The following is a 19,974-nucleotide window of genomic DNA, read 5'->3' on the forward strand; positions in this document are numbered from 1 at the left end:
CACACACACACATATATAAACCACATGTCCAAAACCCACAGGAAAAGTCCTAAAGCCGTTTTGACTCTTTCACTCACCTCAAATATTTCTCTACAAGGTCGAAGGAAATGCAGAAACCTCCCCATTGTCTCTGTCCTCACAAATCCTGCCTTAAGGGCACATTTAAGGTGTGAATAGGGTGAGCCTGTGACCTGGCTCAGGAATGAAGTATTATCATTAGAAAAGAATGGCCAGCCTCCCCAGGTAATCTAGTCAAGTGGCCATTAACAGGTAACCTGGCAGACAAGGTAAACACAATGCACTCAGATTTCAGTTGTAGACTGCCTTTTCTGTGACGTATGTATGATGTTTCTGGGGGTGGTCTTGGATTCCAGGTCGGGCAATTAAAAATGTCTATATAAGGGCTTACATGCATGGCTCGGGGGTCCTCCTCCTCTCTCCAGTGTGTGGGGGAGAACCCTGTTGCAACAGTTAATAAAGAACAGGCTTACTAGCTGCTTTGCTCAATATTCTCTGGTTGGTCTCTGTTATTTTCTCCTACCGATAGAGAACCTACTAAAGGCCTTACTGAAATTGAAAAAAGTAATATTTTGAGCCCGTAGTTCAATTTCCCAGCAGCTCCCCTTGCCATGGAGAACACTTCTAGCATTCCATCTCCTCTACCTGTGGCATTGTTCAGCAGTGGGGAAAGTGACCTCTTCACACCGGATGTCCATGTCAGTATCTCAGCTCACAGCCAGAGGTAGCTGGCCTCCCCCGAGGCGAACTGAGTGAGATACTTGTTTACCTTCCGTCTGCGTCTCCCGGCAGACTAGGTCGAAAACCGGCGATTCTCCTCATTAGACGTGAGGAGAACACACCCTCTGCTTCTCTCTCCTTGCTCCCCCCCCCCCAGGAGGGGAAATGAGACAGACAGGAGTCCTTTTACATGACTTTTTTATTCCTGTCATTCAGCAGTACATAGAATCGTGACTGCACCCTTCAGACTCCATCAGAAGAGACACAAACTCCGCCCCTGAACTTCCAGCACAGGTCAGATGACACTCTGAGCTAACATCCGGTGCTCAGTACAGAGAAAAGACTCCCCCTTTTCTCCAACAGTACATCTCCAGACAGCAACATCCTGTTTTGCTTTCCAGCCACCTGCTGCTGGCTTTTGCATTGGTGCTTTTATCCAACAATCTCACCCAAAAGCATCAATAGGCAAAACATGATCCAGAGAAGAAAACAAACAGTTGTTATACATATAACAGTCCCCTGTTGTTTCAGTTCCACCCTTGGAACTCCCCACCCTGGTTTCACCAGTGTACCTCTCTGGTTGTCTGGCTTCCAAGGAATGAGTGCTTCTGCATTACCTTGGCTAGCTACTCTCTGTTGTGTCTTTGTCTCTGACTTAGACACTGCTTTAACCTGTTTTGAGTTGTTAACAATAGCAACACATGCAACAGCTAAGTTAGCAAACTCTTTTGAGTACCTCTTTGGTGGTACACCCTTTGTAACTCTCTCAGACCTGCGTGTGAGGTGCTGATCCTCTGTGCTCACTGGTTCAACCTCTGGACTCTGTTGAGAACCAGTAGCAATAGCTAACAGTGGTTCTTCCTTCATCTGTGAAGGTCTATCCATTGTGTGAGATTTTCTCTCAATGACTGTGTCAACTGAACTCTCTGAGCTCTCACTGTCATCATCAGTACCACTGTAATCTGTGACATCAGAAAAATCATCATCTGAATCGCTCTCTGTGGGAAAAGTTTGTTCTACAACCCGCTCTTTTTCTGGAGCACTCTCTAGAAACTTTGTGAGAATCACCTGACCAGATTCAGACAAAATTACTCTATAGAAACCATTTTCATAACCCACAAAAATGCCTCTGGCATTCTTCACTCCACCTGGAGCTTCTGTTCTCACATGAGACCCGAAAACCTTAAAATAGGCAACAGAAGGTTTTCTTTTGAACAGCTTCTCAAAAGGAGAACATCCCAACTCTGTTGAGACTTTTCTCAACCACACGTGAAGATAGGACGCTAGCGACTCGGCCCAATATTCATGTGGCAAATGTGAACTCAGCAATTGCGCATGCATCCCCTTTTGCAATTCTTTGTTCACTTTTACACAGACCCCTCAGTTCCACGCTTCAGCTGAAACTGCAACTTTGTGGTCTATCCTTTTTCCATCCAGGAACTTCTGAAACTTCTGTAACAGAAAAACTTGTTTGTCATCTGTGAAGAGACAATCAATGTTAGCATCATGCATATTTTTAACCTTGTCACAAAACTCCTGAAACTTTTCTAAAGTTTCCTGCGGTTTCTCCATCAAATAAACCCAAGAATAATTAGTGAAACAATCAACACACACAAGGTAATATTTTGCACCGCCTCTAGATGGTTCTAGAGGACCAATCACATCAGCATACACCCGCTGAAATGCTCTGTCGACCTTCTTGGTCACCTTCTTGGTGTCCTTGTTGGTCACACCTGCAAGAGAAATTTCGTTAGAATCAGAAGAATTACATTTCATGTAATCACTTTGATCAAAAGTCAACAAATACAGTCCATCTTTCTCTCTGGCAGTAAGAAACAGTTCTCCATCTTTGTAGATCTTGCATCTTTTAGCATCATAGGACAGTTTCAGCCCTTTCTTTGCGATCTGCGACACACTCAGCAGATTAAAACTCAGTTCTGGAACCAGGTAAACATCGCTTATAGTCAAGTTCAGACTCTCAAGATACACAGTCCCAATTCCGGTCGCTTCCAGCTCTTGACCGTTGGCCTGTTTCACAGTGAAGCTTTGCTTCTTAAACGTCGAAAACAGTTCTCGGTGCGGGCACATATGTTTTGTACATCCCGTGTCGATTATGAACGAGTTCCCAACATCTGGCATGGTTCCTTTCGCCATCATAGCCTTTGCAGGTTTCACCTGGCACTTGGTACGGCTTTTGCTTGACACCTCAGGCTTCACTGAGCTGCTCTTGACACCTTTTGACTGTCGCGGCTTCCTACAGTTTTGCTGTAGATGCCCAGTCTGTCCACAATTGTGGCATCGGACAGCACTCAATGCTAAAGCATGCTCTCCAGTAGCATCAGCAGTGGGGAGATTTGAACTCTGTTCTTCCCTCCCCCTGTCCTTCACTTCCAGTGCAGCAAGTCGGTCGTGTTCATTAAGAACCACCGCACACACTCTCTCCGCAGTCAGGTCTGCCGCTGGTAGGGAACCAAGCTGACTGGCAACAACCTTGTAAGTCCGATTCAGGCTGTTTATCATCATGAAGCAAAACACTTCCTCCTGTAGACGGAAATTGCGTTCCACCATCTGTTGACGCAGAAACTTCATTTCTGTCAGGTGCGCTTGAACATCTCCATCAGGCGCTAATCTCAGATTGGTCAACTTCTCAAAATACAGCAACGCTGAAGAACCAGCATCTCTCTGATGCGTTGTACGCAGCATATCCCAAACCTCTTTCACATTTTCTAAATGCTGAATATGCACCAGCTGTTCATCTGAGACACACAGAATTATAGCAGTCCTGGCCCTCACGTTCTGTGATTCCCAACCTCTGGTTGGTGCTGCAGGGATGGGGTTTTCAATTACGTCAAAAAGCCTCTGATTCTGCAGCAGGGCCTTCATCTTTACAGACCAAGATGAATAATTGTCATTAGTTAAGGGAGGTGGGTAGGGCAGCGCTCCCCCTTTCTTGGCATCCATCTTGAAGCCAAGCCTCTCTCACACTTTCCAGCCTTGCTAATACTCCAATAGCCTTTTGCTGGGTTGTTTACGCCTTTCCAGGCAAGCTGCAAGCTGTTTCTCAGACCTTGCACAGCTTCGGCAACATAGACAAAACAATCTTTCGCTTCCCATGCTCTCTTTGAGAACCATCTGCGTAGCCAGTAAATTTCCACGTCTCTGACGGGCTTCTTTTAGCTACTGCGCATGCGGGAAGGCTTATCTTAACCACAGGAATTTGTGGAATGCAGGCTTAGCCTCTGAGCTGCAGGCCTCTCCTCCCGGAGCTGTTGCTTCTTTCAAACGCAGCTCCCGTGAACCAGAGAATAAATCAATCTGCGTTCACACTTTTTAGCCCGAAATGCAGCATACCTTGAGCTCTGTTGCTTTAAAAACACGTTCCTCTGGGTCCATCCGTCATTTCAGCCTCTGGCTGCCTCAGACGCTTATCTTCTCCCTCGGAGCAGAGGAGGACAATTCACCAGCCTCTCATGCAGATGTTCGATGAATCGCAACCATCCTCTGCTACCATATGTCAGTATCTCAGCTCACAGCCAGAGGTAGCTGGCCTCCCCCGAGGCGAACTGAGTGAGATACTTGTTTACCTTCCGTCTGCGTCTCCCGGCAGACTAGGTCGAAAACCGGCGATTCTCCTCATTAGACGTGAGGAGAACACACCCTCTGCTTCTCTCTCCTTGCTCCCCCCCCCCAGGAGGGGAAATGAGACAGACAGGAGTCCTTTTACATGACTTTTTTATTCCTGTCATTCAGCAGTACATAGAATCGTGACTGCACCCTTCAGACTCCATCAGAAGAGACACAAACTCCGCCCCTGAACTTCCAGCACAGGTCAGATGACACTCTGAGCTAACATCCGGTGCTCAGTACAGAGAAAAGACTCCCCCTTTTCTCCAACAGTACATCTCCAGACAGCAACATCCTGTTTTGCTTTCCAGCCACCTGCTGCTGGCTTTTGCATTGGTGCTTTTATCCAACAGTCCATTTGGTATGGCCCTTTCCAGGTTTTTTCCTGCCTCTTGTGTTTGTCTTTCATTTGTTCTCCTGTGTGTGTTGCCAGTAGAAGCCACAATTCTGTGGGTACTCTAGGTGGTGCAGAAAGCACCTAGAAGCTCCCTAGAGGTTGATGTGCCGATCAAACTTCAGTTTTGTGCTCTATAAATTCCAATTAGGAGTACTGGGGGTGGTTCAGATTCTGGGGCAGTGCTTTTGGCCAGCAAAGGGTGTCACAGGGCCAGCCTACTTTCCCTTTAAAGCAAACTTGGGTCTCCAGCTGGTTTTGGACTACAAGTCCCATCATCCCTAGCTAGCAGGACCAGTGGGAAGGGATGATGGGAACTGTAGTCCAGGAGCTGCTGGGGACCCAAGTGTGGGAAAGCCGGCTTGAAAGCAACTTTTACGTTTGGCCCGCAAAGATGGGACCTGTCCACCTTTGTATTTTCTTGTATTTTGTTTTTCTCATGACCTTTGTGTGGTTTTTAAAAATTTCTTAAAAGGGCAAATTGAAAGCAAAATTGTATGGCAAGTAGCGGAAGAAAAAAAGGTTGCATTTAAAAAAACACACAAAGAAAGCCTTGTAGGAAAATGGTTGTTTGTGCCTACATGGCAAGATGGGTGCGTGGATGGAAATTTACAGCAGCCTGACCTTTTGGCGTGGCAGGCTGCACTAGGCATGTACAGCGTGTGGACAGCTCGTGCTGTCCCAAATGATTGGTCCACGTAACATAGCCTGATCGAGTGCGTGGTCTGGTGTGATGGCATGGCATTGCCCTGATCTGCTGGCTGAGAACAAGTTGCATTCCTTGTATTTTGTATCTTTCTGACTATACACAATAAATGCTGGGCTGCAGCAGCTCTAATGCAGCCAGATTTCTTCAACCCAGCTCTGCGTGAGACTGATTATTTTCCGATGACGAGCAGGTTCTCGTCAAAACCTGGGGGTGGCCTCCTCCAATATTTAATAGGGGGGGCCAAAGACCCCTTGGCATTTAGGAGTTGGCCGTATTCCCTACACCCACACGTCTCAGAATGCTTAGAACATAAAAACACAACACAATAACACAAAACATCACATGTTAAAACAGTATTAGATGTCAATAGGAAAAAGGCCTGGTTAAAAAGGTGTGGATTTGCCTGGCTCCTAAAGCTGTATACTGGTTTTTCTGACCTTTGTATGGATTCTTTGATGGGAAGTGAGTTTAGAGCTAACAGTGAAGCTCTTTCCACATTCCACACACTGATAGGGTTTCTCCCCTGTATGAGTTCTTTGATGGGAAGTGAGATGGGAGTTATGAGTGAAGCTCTTTCCACATTCCACACACTGATAGGGTTTCTCCCCTGTATGAATTCTGTGATGGGAAGTGAGAGCGGAGCGCTGACGGAAGCTCTTTCCACATTCCACACACTGATAGGGTTTCTCCCCTGTATGAATTCTTTGATGGGAAGTGAAATTGGAGCTCCTACTGAAGCTCTTTCCACATTCCACACACTGATAAGGTTTCTCCCCTGTATGAATTCTTTGATGGGAAGTGAGATGGGCACTGTTCCTGAAGCTCTTTCCACATTCCACACACTGATAGGGTTTCTCCCCTGTGTGAATTCTGTGATGGGAAGTGAGATGGGCACTGTTCCTGAAGCTCTTTCCACATTCCACACACTGATAGGGTTTCTCCCCTGTATGAGTTCTTTGATGGGAAGTGAGATGGGAGTTATGAGTGAAGCTCTTTCCACATTCCACACACTGATAGGGTTTCTCCCCTGTATGAATTCTGTGATGGGAAGTGAGAGCGGAGCGCTGACGGAAGCTCTTTCCACATTCCACACACTGATAGGGTTTCTCCCCTGTATGAATTCTTTGATGGGAAGTGAAATTGGAGCTCCTACTGAAGCTCTTTCCACATTCCACACACTGATAAGGTTTCTCCCCTGTATGAATTCTTTGATGGGAAGTGAGATCGGAGCTCTGACGGAAGCTCTTTCCACATTCCACACACTGATAGGGTTTCTCCCCTGTATGAATTCTGTGATGGTAAGTGAGAAAGGAGCTATCAGTGAAGCTCTTTCCACATTCCACACACTGATAGGGTTTCTCCCCTGTATGAATTCTTTGATGGAAAGTGAGACTGACTCTCTGCCTGAAACTCTTTCCACATTCCACACACTGATAGGGTTTCTCCCCTGTATGAATTATGTGATGGGAAGTGAGAGAGGAGCTATCAGTGAAGCTCTTTCCACATTCCACACACTGATAGGGTTTCTCCCCTGTATGAATTCTTTTATGGGAAGTGAGAGAGGAACTATCTGTGAAACTCTTTCCACATTCCACACACTGATACGGTTTCTCCCCTGTATGAATTCTGTGATGGGAAGTGAGAGAGGAGTTATCAGTGAAGCTCTTTCCGCATTCCACACACTGATAGGGTTTCTCCCCTGTATGAATTCTTTGATGGGAAGTGAGTTTGGAGCTCTGACTGAAGCTCTTTCCACATTCCACACACTGATAGGGTTTCTCCCCTGTATGAATTCTTTGATGGGAAGTGAGATGGGCACTGTTCCTGAAGCTCTTTCCACATTCCACACACTGATAGGGTTTCTCCCCTGTATGAATTTTTTGATGGGAAGTGAGATGGGAGCTCTTCCTGAAGCTCTTTCCACATTCCAAACACTGATAGGGTTTCTCCCCTGTATGAATTCTGTGATGGGAAGTGAGATGGGCACTGTTCCTGAAGCTCTTTCCACATTCCACACACTGATAGGGTTTCTCCCCTGTGTGAATTCTGTGATGGGAAGTGAGCTTGGAACTATCAGTGAAGCTCTTTCCACATTCCACACACTGATACGGTTTCTCCCCTGTATGAATTCTTTGATGGGAAGTGAGAGAGGAGCTCTTCCTGAAGCTCTTTCCACATTCCACACACTGATAGGGTTTCTCCCCTGTATGAATTCTGTGATGAGAAGTGAGAGAAGAGCTATGAGTGAAGCTCTTTCCACATTCCACACACTGATAGGGTTTCTCACCTGTATGAATTCTTTGGTGGGAAGTGAGATGGGAGCTGTGACTGAAGCTCTTTCCACATTCCATGCACTGATACGGTTGCTCCCCTCTATGAATTCTGTGATGGGAAGTGAGAGAGGAGCTTTTCCTGAAGCTCTTACCACATTCCACACACTGATAGGGTTTCTCCCCTGTATGAATTGTGTGATGGGAAGTGAGAGAGGAGCTTTTCCTGAAGCTCTTACCACATTCCACACACTGATAGGGTGTCTCCCCTGTATGAATTCTGTGATGGGAAGTGAGAGAGGAGCTTTTCCTGAAGCTCTTACCACATTCCACACACTGATAGGGTTTCTCCCCTGTATGAATTCTGTGATGGGAAGTGAGAGAGGAGCTACATGTGAAGCTCTTTCCACATTCCACACACTGATAGGGTTTCTCCCCTGTATGAATTATTTGATGGGAAGTGAGACTGACTCTCTGCCTGAAACTCTTTCCACATTCCACACACTGATAGGGTTTCTCCCCTGTATGAATTCTTTGATGGTAAGTGAGAATGGAGCTCTTCCTGAAGCTCTTTCCACATTCCACGCACTGATAGAGTTTCTTTCCAATGATATTTTGTTGATGGGAAGTGGAATGGGAGCTCTGACTACAGCTTTCTCCACACTCCAAATTTTTGCATGGCTTCTCCTCTCTGGGGATTTTATCGTGTTCACCTTTATTCTCGATTTCCGTTTCATCACATTCTGCAATGGAGACAAAAAGGGATTAGAGCCTCAGGAACAAATGGAGAAGAACTGAAGGGAGCTCGGGGGGGTGTTCATTACCTGTGTTGTTTGTCATTAACCAACATATTTATTATGAGATTCTGATGTGTTGTTGAATGTTGCTTTGTTTGATATAAAGTAGTGGTCAAAATTGTGGAAGACTTTTGGGAAAAAAGTGTAGCTCTTCTTTTGGAGTAATATTATAAATTTATATATCAATGGAAAGATAATTTGATCAAGAATGCAATCAACAATGCAATCAAACAAAGTTTGTTCATATTCTATGAAACCTTATAGCCAAATAACCAGAAAAAAGAAGCACAACTTGCTTTGGTTGACTTTTGTCAGTGTCTTATGTGATTGCTATCAAGTTGGTCATTTAGTGAGGTTGAAAAACATAATCACATTAAAGAAATGGCACAAAGAGTTGACTGGTCACCCAGAAAGTAAAATTGTACTATTAAGTGAACAAGGCTACAGTTATGAAGAAATTAGATGAAAAATTGGGAAAAACTAAACCAAAGCTGGCGATTGAAGGATGGAGAGACTGTGCCTACGAGACAGAAGAAAATAATCTGGGTGTATACAAGATGACATGGCGCAATGTAATGTGAAGTTGAGTGCAAGTCTGGTCTAAATGTTAGAATTCTAAGGAAAAAACCATTGTTATCTCTCCTGCAAAGGTTGAAAAGATTAAACCCATGTTAACTGGACAGTGGAACAATGGGGCGGTGTTATTTGGAGCGATGAGACCCAAATCTCCTTGCTTGGTAGTGATGGCATGAAATATGCGAGAAGAATCAGAGAAGATTTACATCCTACTTGCATTACACTGACCGTGAAACACCCAGACAGTGTGATGATCTGGGGTTGTATGGCAGCAAAAGGTGTGGGCAGAATTTGCGTCACTAATGGGAATATAAATGCGGAAAAATGCATAAACGAAATACTTGAGCCCAAACTGAAGTGTTCCGCAGGTGATCTTTTCCAGATACTGAAGCATTTATATATATGCTTCATATGCTTGAAATATATATGCTTGAAATATTTTCTATTTCAACAGGATTCAGCTCCATGTCATGTTGCTGCTGTGTGCAAAAGGTGCTTTGGAATGGCCTGGGAATAGCCCACACTTCAACCCAATCAGAAATCTATGGAGCCGACTAAAGAAACTTGTTATACATGTTTGATGTATTGGAGGATTTTAATATTTTTTGGGAAGCCACCCAGAGTGGCTGGGGAAGCCCAGCCAGATGGGCGGGGTACAAATAATAAATAATAATAATAATAATAATTATTATTATTATTATTATTATTATTATAGAAGCAACCCAGCAATAAAGCTCAATTAACAGAGGCAATAATTCAGTCTTGGTTTCCCATTATTACAGCTGCAGAACTAAAACCTTGGTTCACTTCAAGTGAAGGCGTTGTAAGGCTGTAATTAAAGCTAAAGGTTACCAATGGTTACCAAAGGTTTCACGTTTTCACTTTATGACTGCTGTTCCAATAAATACTCCTTCATAAAAGTCATTGCATTACTTTCTTCATTAAATTATCTTTCCATTGCTATATAATTTTATGGTATTACTCCACACAAAAGTGGTGTTATGAGCCACCAAACCTCAGAAATACACCTTTCAAAATAGGTTTCCACAATTTCGGCCACTAGGAGAAGTTGTTCATTTTAAAGTTAATGTTCTTTATATATGGGATCAGGTTATTATTATTAATGTTTCATGATTACACGTGTGTTGGAAGCCGCCCAGAGTAGCTGGGGCAACCCAGCCAGATGGGGAAGGTAGAAATAAAAATTATTACTATTACTACAGTGGTACCTTGATTTAAGAACAGTCCTTTTCTGGAAAAGATTAAGTTTGTAAACCGAGGTACCACTGTATCATCATCATCATCATCATCATCATCATCATCATGACTGCCGCTGTTGCTGCTTGCGTGAGTGCTGGGAAGACCGCTCCCTCTCCTGCCAACTCCATCCGGACTAGGGGGCGGGGCCTGCTCTCACCGCCACAGCATAAGAGGCCTGAGAGAGGCCTCCGGGACACTGCTGTGATTTTTAGGAAGTCATTAGTCTGCACCAGGCGTCCTATTGGGAAGACCCAGTTTTCTGAGTGCATGTTCTGGAAGTTGGGCAATAGGGGCAGTGCAGGATTCCTACTGGTGCACCGACCTCCCCGCTGCACCAAGGATTCCCAGCCCAAGCTGCTTCAGGTTGTGGCGGATATGCTCCTGGAGACACCTAGCTTGGTTGTCCTGGGGGATTTTAACATCCATGCCGACACGACCTTACAAGGGGCCGCTCGGGACTTCGTGGAAAGCATGGCCTCCATGGGGCTGTCCCTGAATAAGTTTGGCCCCTGCAGACATGCCTTAGAATTGGTGTTTACCTCTACAGATGTTGGTGATCTGACACTAACTAAAAGCGAAACAAAAGAAGTGCCATGGTCAGATCACTTCCTGGTGCAACTGGACTTCTCCGCGACCCTTCCCCTCTGCAGGGAGGTGGGACCGATTCGGATGGTCCGCCCCCGCTACTGAATGGATCCAATTGGCTTCCAGAGAGTGGTAGGGGATGTTTTATCCCAAGTTGATGGCCTTTCAGCTGATTCCCTGGTGGCATGCTGGAATGCAGAGTTAACCAGGGCTATTGACTGTCTGGCTCCGAAGCGCCCTCTTCGATTGCATGGAGCCCGGACAGCCCCGTGGTTTTCCCCGGAGCTGAGGGTGATGAAACAATCGTTGAGGCGGCTAGAGCGCCGGTGGCAGAAAACTCATTCTGAATCAGACCAGACACAGGCTAGAGCTCAACGTCGAGCCTACCAAGTGGCAATGGCGATGGCGAAGAGGGTTTTCTTCACTGCCTCCATTGCATCTGCAGAAAACAGCAGCAGGAGACTTTTTCAGGTGGTTCGCAATCTATCATAACCACCTGTACCACCGGGGCCTGCTAGGGACCCCAAGATCTCCTGCAATGATTTTGCAAAGTTTTTTGCAGATAAAGTCGCTCAGATTCAGAAGGAGGTAGACTCCACCGTGGGAGCAGGGCCAGGGTGGGAGAGGGCTAGAGTTCTGTCTGGTCCTGTTATATGGGATCAATTCCAATCTGTTACCTCCGAGGATGTGGACAGGCTGCTTGGACAAGTGAAGCCGACCACCTGTCTCCTTGATCCTTGCCCATCCTGGCTGATAAAAGCTAGCCGGGAAGGGCTGGGCGATGGGCTCTGCGGGGTGGTGAATGCTTCCCTCTGTGAGGGAGCCTTCCCAGACCCACTGAAAGAGGTGGTGATTAAACCGCTTCTTAAAAAAACATTTTTAGACCCGGCCAATTTGGCCAACTATCGCCCAGTCTCAAATCTACCATTCTTGTACTTGGAGATTGAAGAACCCTCTGGAAAGAGAGGGAACTTTTTTCTCTGAGGCCAAAATGACATGGACAAGAATCGACCAAATCTGGGCAACTAGAGGGCTGGCTTCAAAGATCAGAAGGGCGGAAATTTGCCCTAAAACTTGCTCTGATCATAATGCTGTAAAGATGGAATTGAAATTGACACCAATCGGTTCCTTTAGATGGAGGATGAATGACACTTTGTTCAGAAATGAAGAAGTAAACAAGAAAGCCCAAAAAACTTTGAGAGACTTTTTTGAGATAAATTTAAATACAACGGTTGAAAAAAGGGTAATTTGGGACGCAAGTAAAGCAGTCATGAGAGGATTCCTGATACAACAGAATGCAATCAAGAAGAGGCTCCAAAATGAGAAAAAAGATAAAATCCTAGAGAAAATCAGGGAAGGAGAAAATAAACTGAGAGTGAATCCAAAGTCGCAGGAGATTTTGAAAGAAATAAAGTTACACCAAGTACAATATATGAAATTGATGAACCAGGAAATAGAATGGAAAATTAAGCAGATGAGACAAAAGACGTTTGAATCGGCAAATAAATGTGGGAAACTGCTGGCCTGGCAAATGAAAAAAAGACAAAAACTTAATACCATTACAAACTTGGAAGTGGATGGAAAGAACATACAGAACCCAGTGGAGATCAGAAAGTGCTTCCAGAGGTACTTCAAACAGCTATACACACAGGAGATATCTCAAGATGTGTCTGGCAGGGCAAGAAACCTCGAATAAAATTTAAGATACTAACAGATGCTAAAGAAAGAGGTGGATTTGCCCTGCCAGACTTTAAACTTTACTATGAATCAGCCGCTTTTTGCTGGCTGAGAGAATGGCTGCTTCTTGAAAACACTGATGTGTTGGACTTAGAAGGTTTTAACAACGTATTTGGATGGCATGCATACTTGTGGTATGATAAGGTCAAAGCACATAAAGCATTTAAGAACCATATTGTTAGGAAATCTTTGTTTAATGTTTGGACAAGGTATAAGGATTTGCTTGAAAATAAAACCCCAAGGTGGTTATCTCCAATGGAAGCGAAAGCTCAGAAAAAGCTTAATATGGAGGCCAAAATATTGGGAAATTCTGGAACAAGAGGGAGATAGACTGAAATTACAGAGTTTCAAAAAATTAAAAAACAAAGTGCATGATTGGCTCCATTATTATCAAATAATGGAGGCATACAATTCGGACAAAAAAATTGGATTTCAGGTAGAAAAATCAAAACTGGAAACACTGCTGTTAGATTCCAAAAGTAAGAACTTATCTAAAATGTATAACTTGCTGTTGAAATGGAATACCCAGGATGAAACTGTGAAATCAGCTATGATTAAATGGGCACAAGATGTTGGACATAACATCATGATGGCTGACTGGGAACAGTTATGGACCACAGGTATTAAATTTACGGCATGCAATGCCTTAAGAGAGAATATAATGAAAATGATTTACAGGTGGTACATGACACCAGTCAAGCTTGCAAAAATCTACCATTTGCCCGATGACAAATGCTGGAAATGTAAAAGAGTCTGAAGGTACAGTCTTTCACCTTTGGTGGACATGCCCAAAGATCAAGACCTTCTGGGAAATGATCTATAATGAAATAAAAAAGGTATTTAAATATACCTTTCTGAAGAAACCAGAGGCCTTCCTCTTGGGCATGGTCGGCCAATTGGTGCCTAAGAAGGATAGAACTTTCTTTATGTATGCCACAGCAGCAGCAAGAATACTGATCGCAAAATATTGGAAGACACAAGATCTACCCACCCGGGAAGAATGGCAGATGAAGGTGATGGACCTGATGGAAATGGCCGAAATGACGGGCAGAATCCGGGACCAGGGAGAAGAGTCGGTGGAAGAAGACTGGAAGAAATTTAAAGTTTATTTACAAAAATATAGTAAAATTGAGGAAGTTTAGAAGGAGTCTGGAAAGAAACTATGTGACTTTTGTATAAATATCATAAAGGACTTAAGTTAAATAGATTGTTGAAGGAAATGAGGGAAAGTAAAATTATATTATGTCAAGATAAATTAATGGTAAAAAATTGGGGAAAGATGGAAAGGATTTGCTGAAATAATTAATTGAAGCAGAATACAAAAAAGGGAGGCGGGAGGAGGTCAAAGAAACAAGCAAATGAAGTTAAGTCAATAAGGTTTATTGTATTTTTGTGTATTTTCTTTTTTGTTGTTTGATTGTTTTGGGGTTTTTTTTATGTCTTTGTTGTTGTTTTTTCTTTTTCTTCTTTGCTGTATTTTTAAAACTTTAATAAATATTATTATATAAAAAAAACACAAATCTACCATTCTTGGGCAAGGTGATTGAGCGGGTGGTTGCCAAACAACTCCAAGCATGCCTGGAGGAAGCGGACCATTTGGATCCCTTCTAATCGGGATTCAGGCCTCATCATGGGACTGAAACTGCCTTGGTCGCGCTGGTTGGTGATCTCCGGCGGGCTAGGGACAAAGGTGAGAGCTGTTTCCTAGTTCTGCTGGATCTCTCAGCGGTGTTTGATACCATCGACCATAACATCCTTCTGGACCGTCTTGAGGGGCTGGGAGCTGGGGGCACTGTCATACAGTGGTTCCGCTCCTTCCTCCTGGGCCATGTCCAGAAAGTGGTGGGGGGGGATGAGTGTTCAGACCCCTGGGCTCTCACTTGTGGGGTGCCTCAGGGTTCCGTACTCTCCCCCATGCTTTTTAATATCTATATGAAGCCGCTGGGAGAGATCATCAGGGGGTTTGGGCTGGGTGTTCATCAGTATGCAGATGACACCCAGCTCTACCTCTCCTTTAAATCAGAACCCGTGGAGGCGGTGAAGGTCCTGTGTGAGTGCCTGGAGGCGGTTGGAGGATGGATGGCGGCTAATGGATTGAAGTTGAATCCTGACAAGACAGAAGTACTGTTTTTGGGGGACAGGGGGCGGGTGGGTGTGGGGGATTCCCTGGTCTTGAATGGGGTAACTGTGCCCCTGAAGGACCAGGTGCGCAGCCTGGGAGTCATTTTGGACTCACAGCTGTCCATGGAGGTGCAGGTTAACTCTGTGTCCAGGGCAGCTGTCTACCAGCTCCACCTGGCATGCAGGATGAGACCCTACCTGCCTGTGAACTGTCTCACCAGAGTGATGCATGCTCTAGTTATCTCACGCTTGGACTACTGCAATGCGCTCTATGTGGGGCTACCTTTGAAGGTGACCCGGAAACTGCAATTAATCCAGAATGCGGCAGCTAGACTGGTGACTGGGAGTGGCCGCCGGGACCACATAACACCGGTTCTGAGAGATCTGCATTGGCTCCCAGTACGTTTCTGAGCACGATTCAACGTGTTGGTGCTGATCTTTAAAGCCCTAAACAGCCTCGGTCCAATATACCTGAAGGAGCGTCTCCACCCCCATCGTTCAGCCCGGACACTGAGGTCCAGTGCCGAGGGCCTTCTGGCGGTTCCCTCATTGCGAGAAGTGAGGCTACAGGGAACCAAACAGAGGGCCTTCTTGGTAGTGGCGCCCGCCCTGTGGAACGCCCTCCCATCAGATGTCAAAGAGATAAACAATTACCTGACATTCAGAAGACATCTTAGGACAGCCCTGTTCAGGGAAGTTTTTAATGTGTGATATTTTAGTGTATTCTTGGTTTCTATGGAAGCCGCCCAGAGTGGCTGGGGAAACTCAGCCAGATGGGCGGGGTATAAATAATAAATTATTATTATTATTATCCAATGTCAGTCGTCTCTTTGGTCAACCCAAGACTGACAGGAGCAAAAACAAAAACAGAAAACCTGAAGCTACTTATCTTTCCTAACAATTCTGAAGCTGACATTTAAGATGGCCTGGGCAGTTGAAAGCAGCCCAATCATGGAATAAAAAGGAATAATTTGAGGAAGACTGTTCAAAGAAAAAACTGTAAGTTACTTTTTATTGTGGGGGTGTTAGGTTCCCAGGTGTTATAGGGGCCACTATTGAGCTCTGTGAAAATATATGAGGTTGGTCCATAGACGTATTTCTTGAATTTCCAGGCAGATAGGACAATCCCACAGGGAGCCTTACCAAGAGAGGACACGATCCCACGATTCCCCTCCATGACGTCCTTATGCAGAGCTCTCTGGTCAGGATCCAGCAACGCCCACTCCTCGTCCGTGAAACGAACAGCGACATCTTCAAAGCACACTGGACCCTAAAAGAAAAAGGGAAATGTCCTCCTCTGAGACAGCAGAAATATGATCTGCTCCACAATGCTCTGTGGTTTCCTTCCTGTTAATTGCAGTCTTGTCTCAATAGGATTGCTTTGCTGCACATTTTAATTATGGGTGCTTATTTTATTCTGTGTTTTAATTATGGGTATTTGTCTTTGTGCAAATAGGTGGTACTCTACCTTGTGTTTTCCAAGTCATTCTGCCTACCCAAACATTCTAGTTTCCTCAATGGACGGATCCACTTTCTCCTCTCCTCGTGAGCTATTCTGGGAAGGTTCCCTCCCAATGCCCTAGAGCCAAATTCAAGGGGTTCAGGGGGGCATGGAGAGGGGGAAGGGTAGGAATGGGGGGCAGGCCCCGTTTTTCATCTGATGGGGCTGGTTAGGTGAACCCAGGCCACTATTTGTTCTCGTTTGTCCACTGCTTAGAAAACAGTTTTAGCATTCAGTGATTAATTAAAATAAGCCTATTTTCATCTCCTGGCTCTGAGAGACAAGCAGGGAGGGTGGCTTCTGGCAAAAGGAGAGGGATCCACCGGTGGCTCTTCCTTCTCCTGACTCACCTCAGCCTATCGACCTTCCTCTCCCACTCGCCTCCTTCTTCTTCTGCCTCTGATTCTGCACTGCATTCTGCCACAGAGTCTCCCAGCCTACTAAGCCCTGTTTCCCCTTCAGCTTCTGACATCTCCTCTTCCCAGGCTTCTCCCTCTTCTCCCTCTGACCGCCCATCCTTCCTCCACCTCCACTCCTTGGGCTCTCAGCCATCTTCCCTTCTTGGTTCCCCGGCTGTTTCCTCCCACCATTCCTCTGTCCCCAACCAGTCCATGACATTGCTCCATCCCTCGGCCTCTGTCCCCACAAGGCAGCTTCCCCTGACCTGATCTGGTTCCAGAGCCGCTGCTTCCCTTCTGCCCCCATGAAAAGGTGGATCAGGAGGTCTTGCTGGCATCCTTCTGCCATCTGCAAGAGAAAAAAGGTAAGCAGGACGCCAGGAGTGCCTGCTTCTCTCACAGGTGAAACAGGGCATTTCTAACTACAGATGGGCCTTTCAGAAAGACTTACCTACTGAGAGTAATTGGACGTTTGTGCCCATTTCATATGTTTGTTTGTGGAGAAATACATCTCCCTTCCTCTGTACCCTTGTTCCCAACTGTCTCCCCCCAAAACAAGATGAAAAGAACCCTCAGATGTGTTGGGAAACCAACAGAATGAGACCAAACGGAGAAAAACCACCTTCCTCCTTACCCAGTGGCCTCTCTCTGGTGTCCAACGGAGGCCTCTCTGCCTCACAGGAATCCAGGTCCATTTCTGCAAAGAGATCCTTTCCCTGAGAAAGAAACAAGGATTCAAAACAGAGAATGGGGAGAAATACTAGAAAGAGAATGACAAAGACTTGAAGGGTGAAAAATCTCATTCCATGGATGCCTTCCCAGAAAATAGATGGGCCATCAGCAGACCATTATGGGATGTTCTCTGTCCTGTTTGGAGCCCCTTGGGAGTATCCAGAGGAAAGTCTATCTCACCTGCTTTCTCTCCTCTGCCTGACTCAGGAGGAAACCTTCGGCCAGGGCCACCGCCTGCGAACTGGTCTCCGCTCCACAGTCCCTCACCCAGCTCTCCATCTCCAGGGGAAGGACAGCCAGGAACTGCTCCAAGATCACCAGGTCCAGCATCTCAGCTTTCGTGTGCCTTTCTGGCTTCAGCCACTGATGGTCAAGGTGGTAGAGTCGGCTGCAAACCTCTCGGGGTCCTTTGGCCTCCTGGCAGCAGAACTGCCTCAACTGCTGGCTCTGCACCTCTGAGCGGAGGGTGTCCTCCTCACCCAGGATCTTGTGCACAGAGTTTTCCCAGAATCCCCCACTGCTCCCAGTTTGGATGGCATGGCCTCTTCCTGTTCCAGGGCCAGCTGAGTCTTGCTCATCCATCTGTGCTCTCAGGAAGCCTCTGAGAGATTGGAAGGAACCCTTTGGTCTTCTGCCAAGTTCTGTCCGTCTTAATGAGAAGCTCTAGCAAATCCTACAAAGCAAATACATTGTTCTGTTACAGAATATGTAGGACAGGGGGGGAAATGGTTTCCTGAGTCTTGCTGGAAACCAGGGCTGGACTGCACTGGATCCCAGACCATGAGCTATCTTTTTGAAAAGAAAGAAATAAGTCTCTAGCCTTCTAGCAATGCAAAATGTGGAGGCAACTGAAGGGATTTCTGGGAGAAGAATCAACCTGGTTTCTCCATCCTTCCAGTCAATGCATGAAGTCAGAACCGAATGACAAGGGAGTCATTTGTATCTTGTGAAAAATGGATGCTTGGCTCTAGTGGGGGTCCTCACTTGTGGGTCCTCTGGAGTTGCTCCCCCCACCCCCACTCCCCTGCTTCTGTCTCCTTTTCTTGCACTTGGACTCTCTGCCCCTCTCATGACAGGGGTGGGCTCCCTTTTTCTTTGCTCTGAGGGCCAGGTATGTATCTGGAAAACCCCAGAGAGCCAAGTGGACAGGGCCAAATACATCTCACTTGAAATTCAGGTGGGCAATTTATTACTATTATTCTCTTAGATGGCTTAACACACACACAGCCATTGATGCCAAGGTCCCTGGAGGCTCAGGGAGTAGCAGCGCCCATTTCCGGCTGGTTTTCCAGCAACAATCCCTTTGGGGCAGAGAGGATGTGGTCCTGGGATGCCGTGCTTTGGGTGCGAGGGGATTGCTGCAGTGGCCTCCGTGGGGAGCTGCCCTGGGAGACACTGGGAAACTGGTCCCCAATGCAGCAGCCAGACTACGGGCTGGGATCCCTCTCTTTATCCCTGGCCTTTCTCTCCCACCTTTTTTTTTTTGGGGGGGGGGGGGCTAGTCCACCTCCTCGTCCAGATTTGGAAAACCATTTGCAGATGTTTCCTCTGTTGTGCAATGAGGCTGAGCGACGTCACACAGAGTTAAAGTCCCAGGGACTTCTTTGTTTTAAAAAGGGAGATTTCGTGGGAGTCAGGGATCCTCTGATCTGCAGGAAGGAGAGCGTGGCAGACCTGGCCCCTCCCTGGCAGGACCCTCTCCTCCCTGACTTGGGGTCCGCCCCTGCATGAGCAGATCAGGCCCCCCAGGCCCCCTCCCCTGCTGCAGCCCTGGGACCCCCCCCCGTCCCCCCACTGCACCCTCTGGGGGGAGAGAGAGGAGACTCACCAGATCCCAGGAGGGGGCAGCGAATCAGCCCTTGCAGGAGAGACCCCAAAGCAAGAAAAGGACTGGGGAGGGAGGGGCCTTGGCTCTGGAGGACCAGCCCCCCCTTGCTTCCTGGCCTCTCTAGGAAGGCAGCTCACTTCCCTTTAACCCTTGCCAAGCCGAGTCCTCCCACACTCAGCCCTCTCTCAGAATTTTATTATTTCTTATGGATTTAGGGGGAGATCTGCCCGCCCCTGGCTCCGCCACTGCCCAGATATCCTTTTGGAGCGCGAGGCTCTTGGCTGGACTCTGAGCATCTCCCTCTCTTGGCCAGAAACCAGAGGAAGAGCTTGCAGGGAAAAGGGCTTTGCAGGAGGCAAGGAAGCTCCTCCTAGAATTCAGGAGTGGAGAGATAGGAGGGGATCCCAGGGTCATCTAGTCCAACCCGAAGCAAGAGGGGGCCGGGTCTAGTTCCCTAAAGAGGCAGCCCTGTTGAGGGAAGCTTTCAATGTTTAATAGGCTATTGTAATTTAGTGTTTTATTGGAAGCCGCCCAGAGTGGCTGGGGAAACCCAGACATATGAGTGGGGTATAAATATATTATTATTATTATTATTATTATTATTATTATTATTATTATTATTATTATTATTATTACAACCCCCAGGAATGCAGGAATCTCAGCTAAAGCATCCGTGGCAGATGGCCCTCCGATCTCTCCTGAGA

The 19,974-nt window shown here is 46.3% G+C and overlaps 3 protein-coding genes across 4 annotated transcripts in view; 2 read left to right on the forward strand and 1 right to left on the reverse strand.

Moving 5' to 3' along the window:
• The window catches only part of LOC144327629 (uncharacterized), a 127,665-nt gene that overhangs the window by 69,095 nt on the left and 38,596 nt on the right, over positions 1 to 19,974 (forward strand). The window lies entirely within an intron of this gene.
• LOC114595517 (uncharacterized) overlaps positions 1 to 19,974 on the forward strand; it is a 133,691-nt gene that overhangs the window by 27,263 nt on the left and 86,454 nt on the right. The gene's annotated exons all lie outside the window — the stretch shown is intronic.
• Positions 920 to 19,381, reverse strand: LOC144327625 (uncharacterized). 2 transcript variants are annotated; one of them, XM_077928009.1, is made up of 7 exons: positions 19,271 to 19,381; positions 17,623 to 18,115; positions 17,345 to 17,426; positions 16,977 to 17,059; positions 15,955 to 16,081; positions 13,682 to 13,777; positions 920 to 8,478 (listed from the first exon to the last, which is right to left on the reverse strand). In XM_077928009.1, exons 2-7 carry the CDS (start codon positions 18,022 to 18,024, stop codon positions 5,876 to 5,878), a joined length of 3,393 nt encoding a protein of 1,130 aa, XP_077784135.1. In that variant the 5' UTR covers positions 18,025 to 18,115; positions 19,271 to 19,381; the 3' UTR covers positions 920 to 5,875. The 2 variants fall into 2 exon arrangements, with proteins under 2 accessions (XP_077784135.1, XP_077784136.1); XM_077928010.1 differs by lacking the exon at positions 13,682 to 13,777.

Source organism: Podarcis muralis, chromosome 4 (genome assembly GCF_964188315.1).
Source record: "Podarcis muralis chromosome 4, rPodMur119.hap1.1, whole genome shotgun sequence".
NCBI classification, from domain to species: Eukaryota; Metazoa; Chordata; class Lepidosauria; order Squamata; family Lacertidae; genus Podarcis; species Podarcis muralis.

Excerpts from the sequence above, each read along its gene's own strand:
- LOC144327625 (XM_077928009.1), bottom strand. The coding sequence starts at position 18,024 with ATGGATGAGCAAGACTCAGCTGGCCCTGGAACAGGAAGAGGCCATGCC. Across the intron at positions 17,427-17,622 it reads AGGCAGAGGAGAGAAAGCAG|GGAAAGGATCTCTTTGCAGA; the intron begins GTGAGATAGACT and ends TTTCTTTCTCAG. Across the intron at positions 17,060-17,344 it reads CACCAGAGAGAGGCCACTGG|ATGGCAGAAGGATGCCAGCA; the intron begins GTAAGGAGGAAG and ends TTTCTCTTGCAG.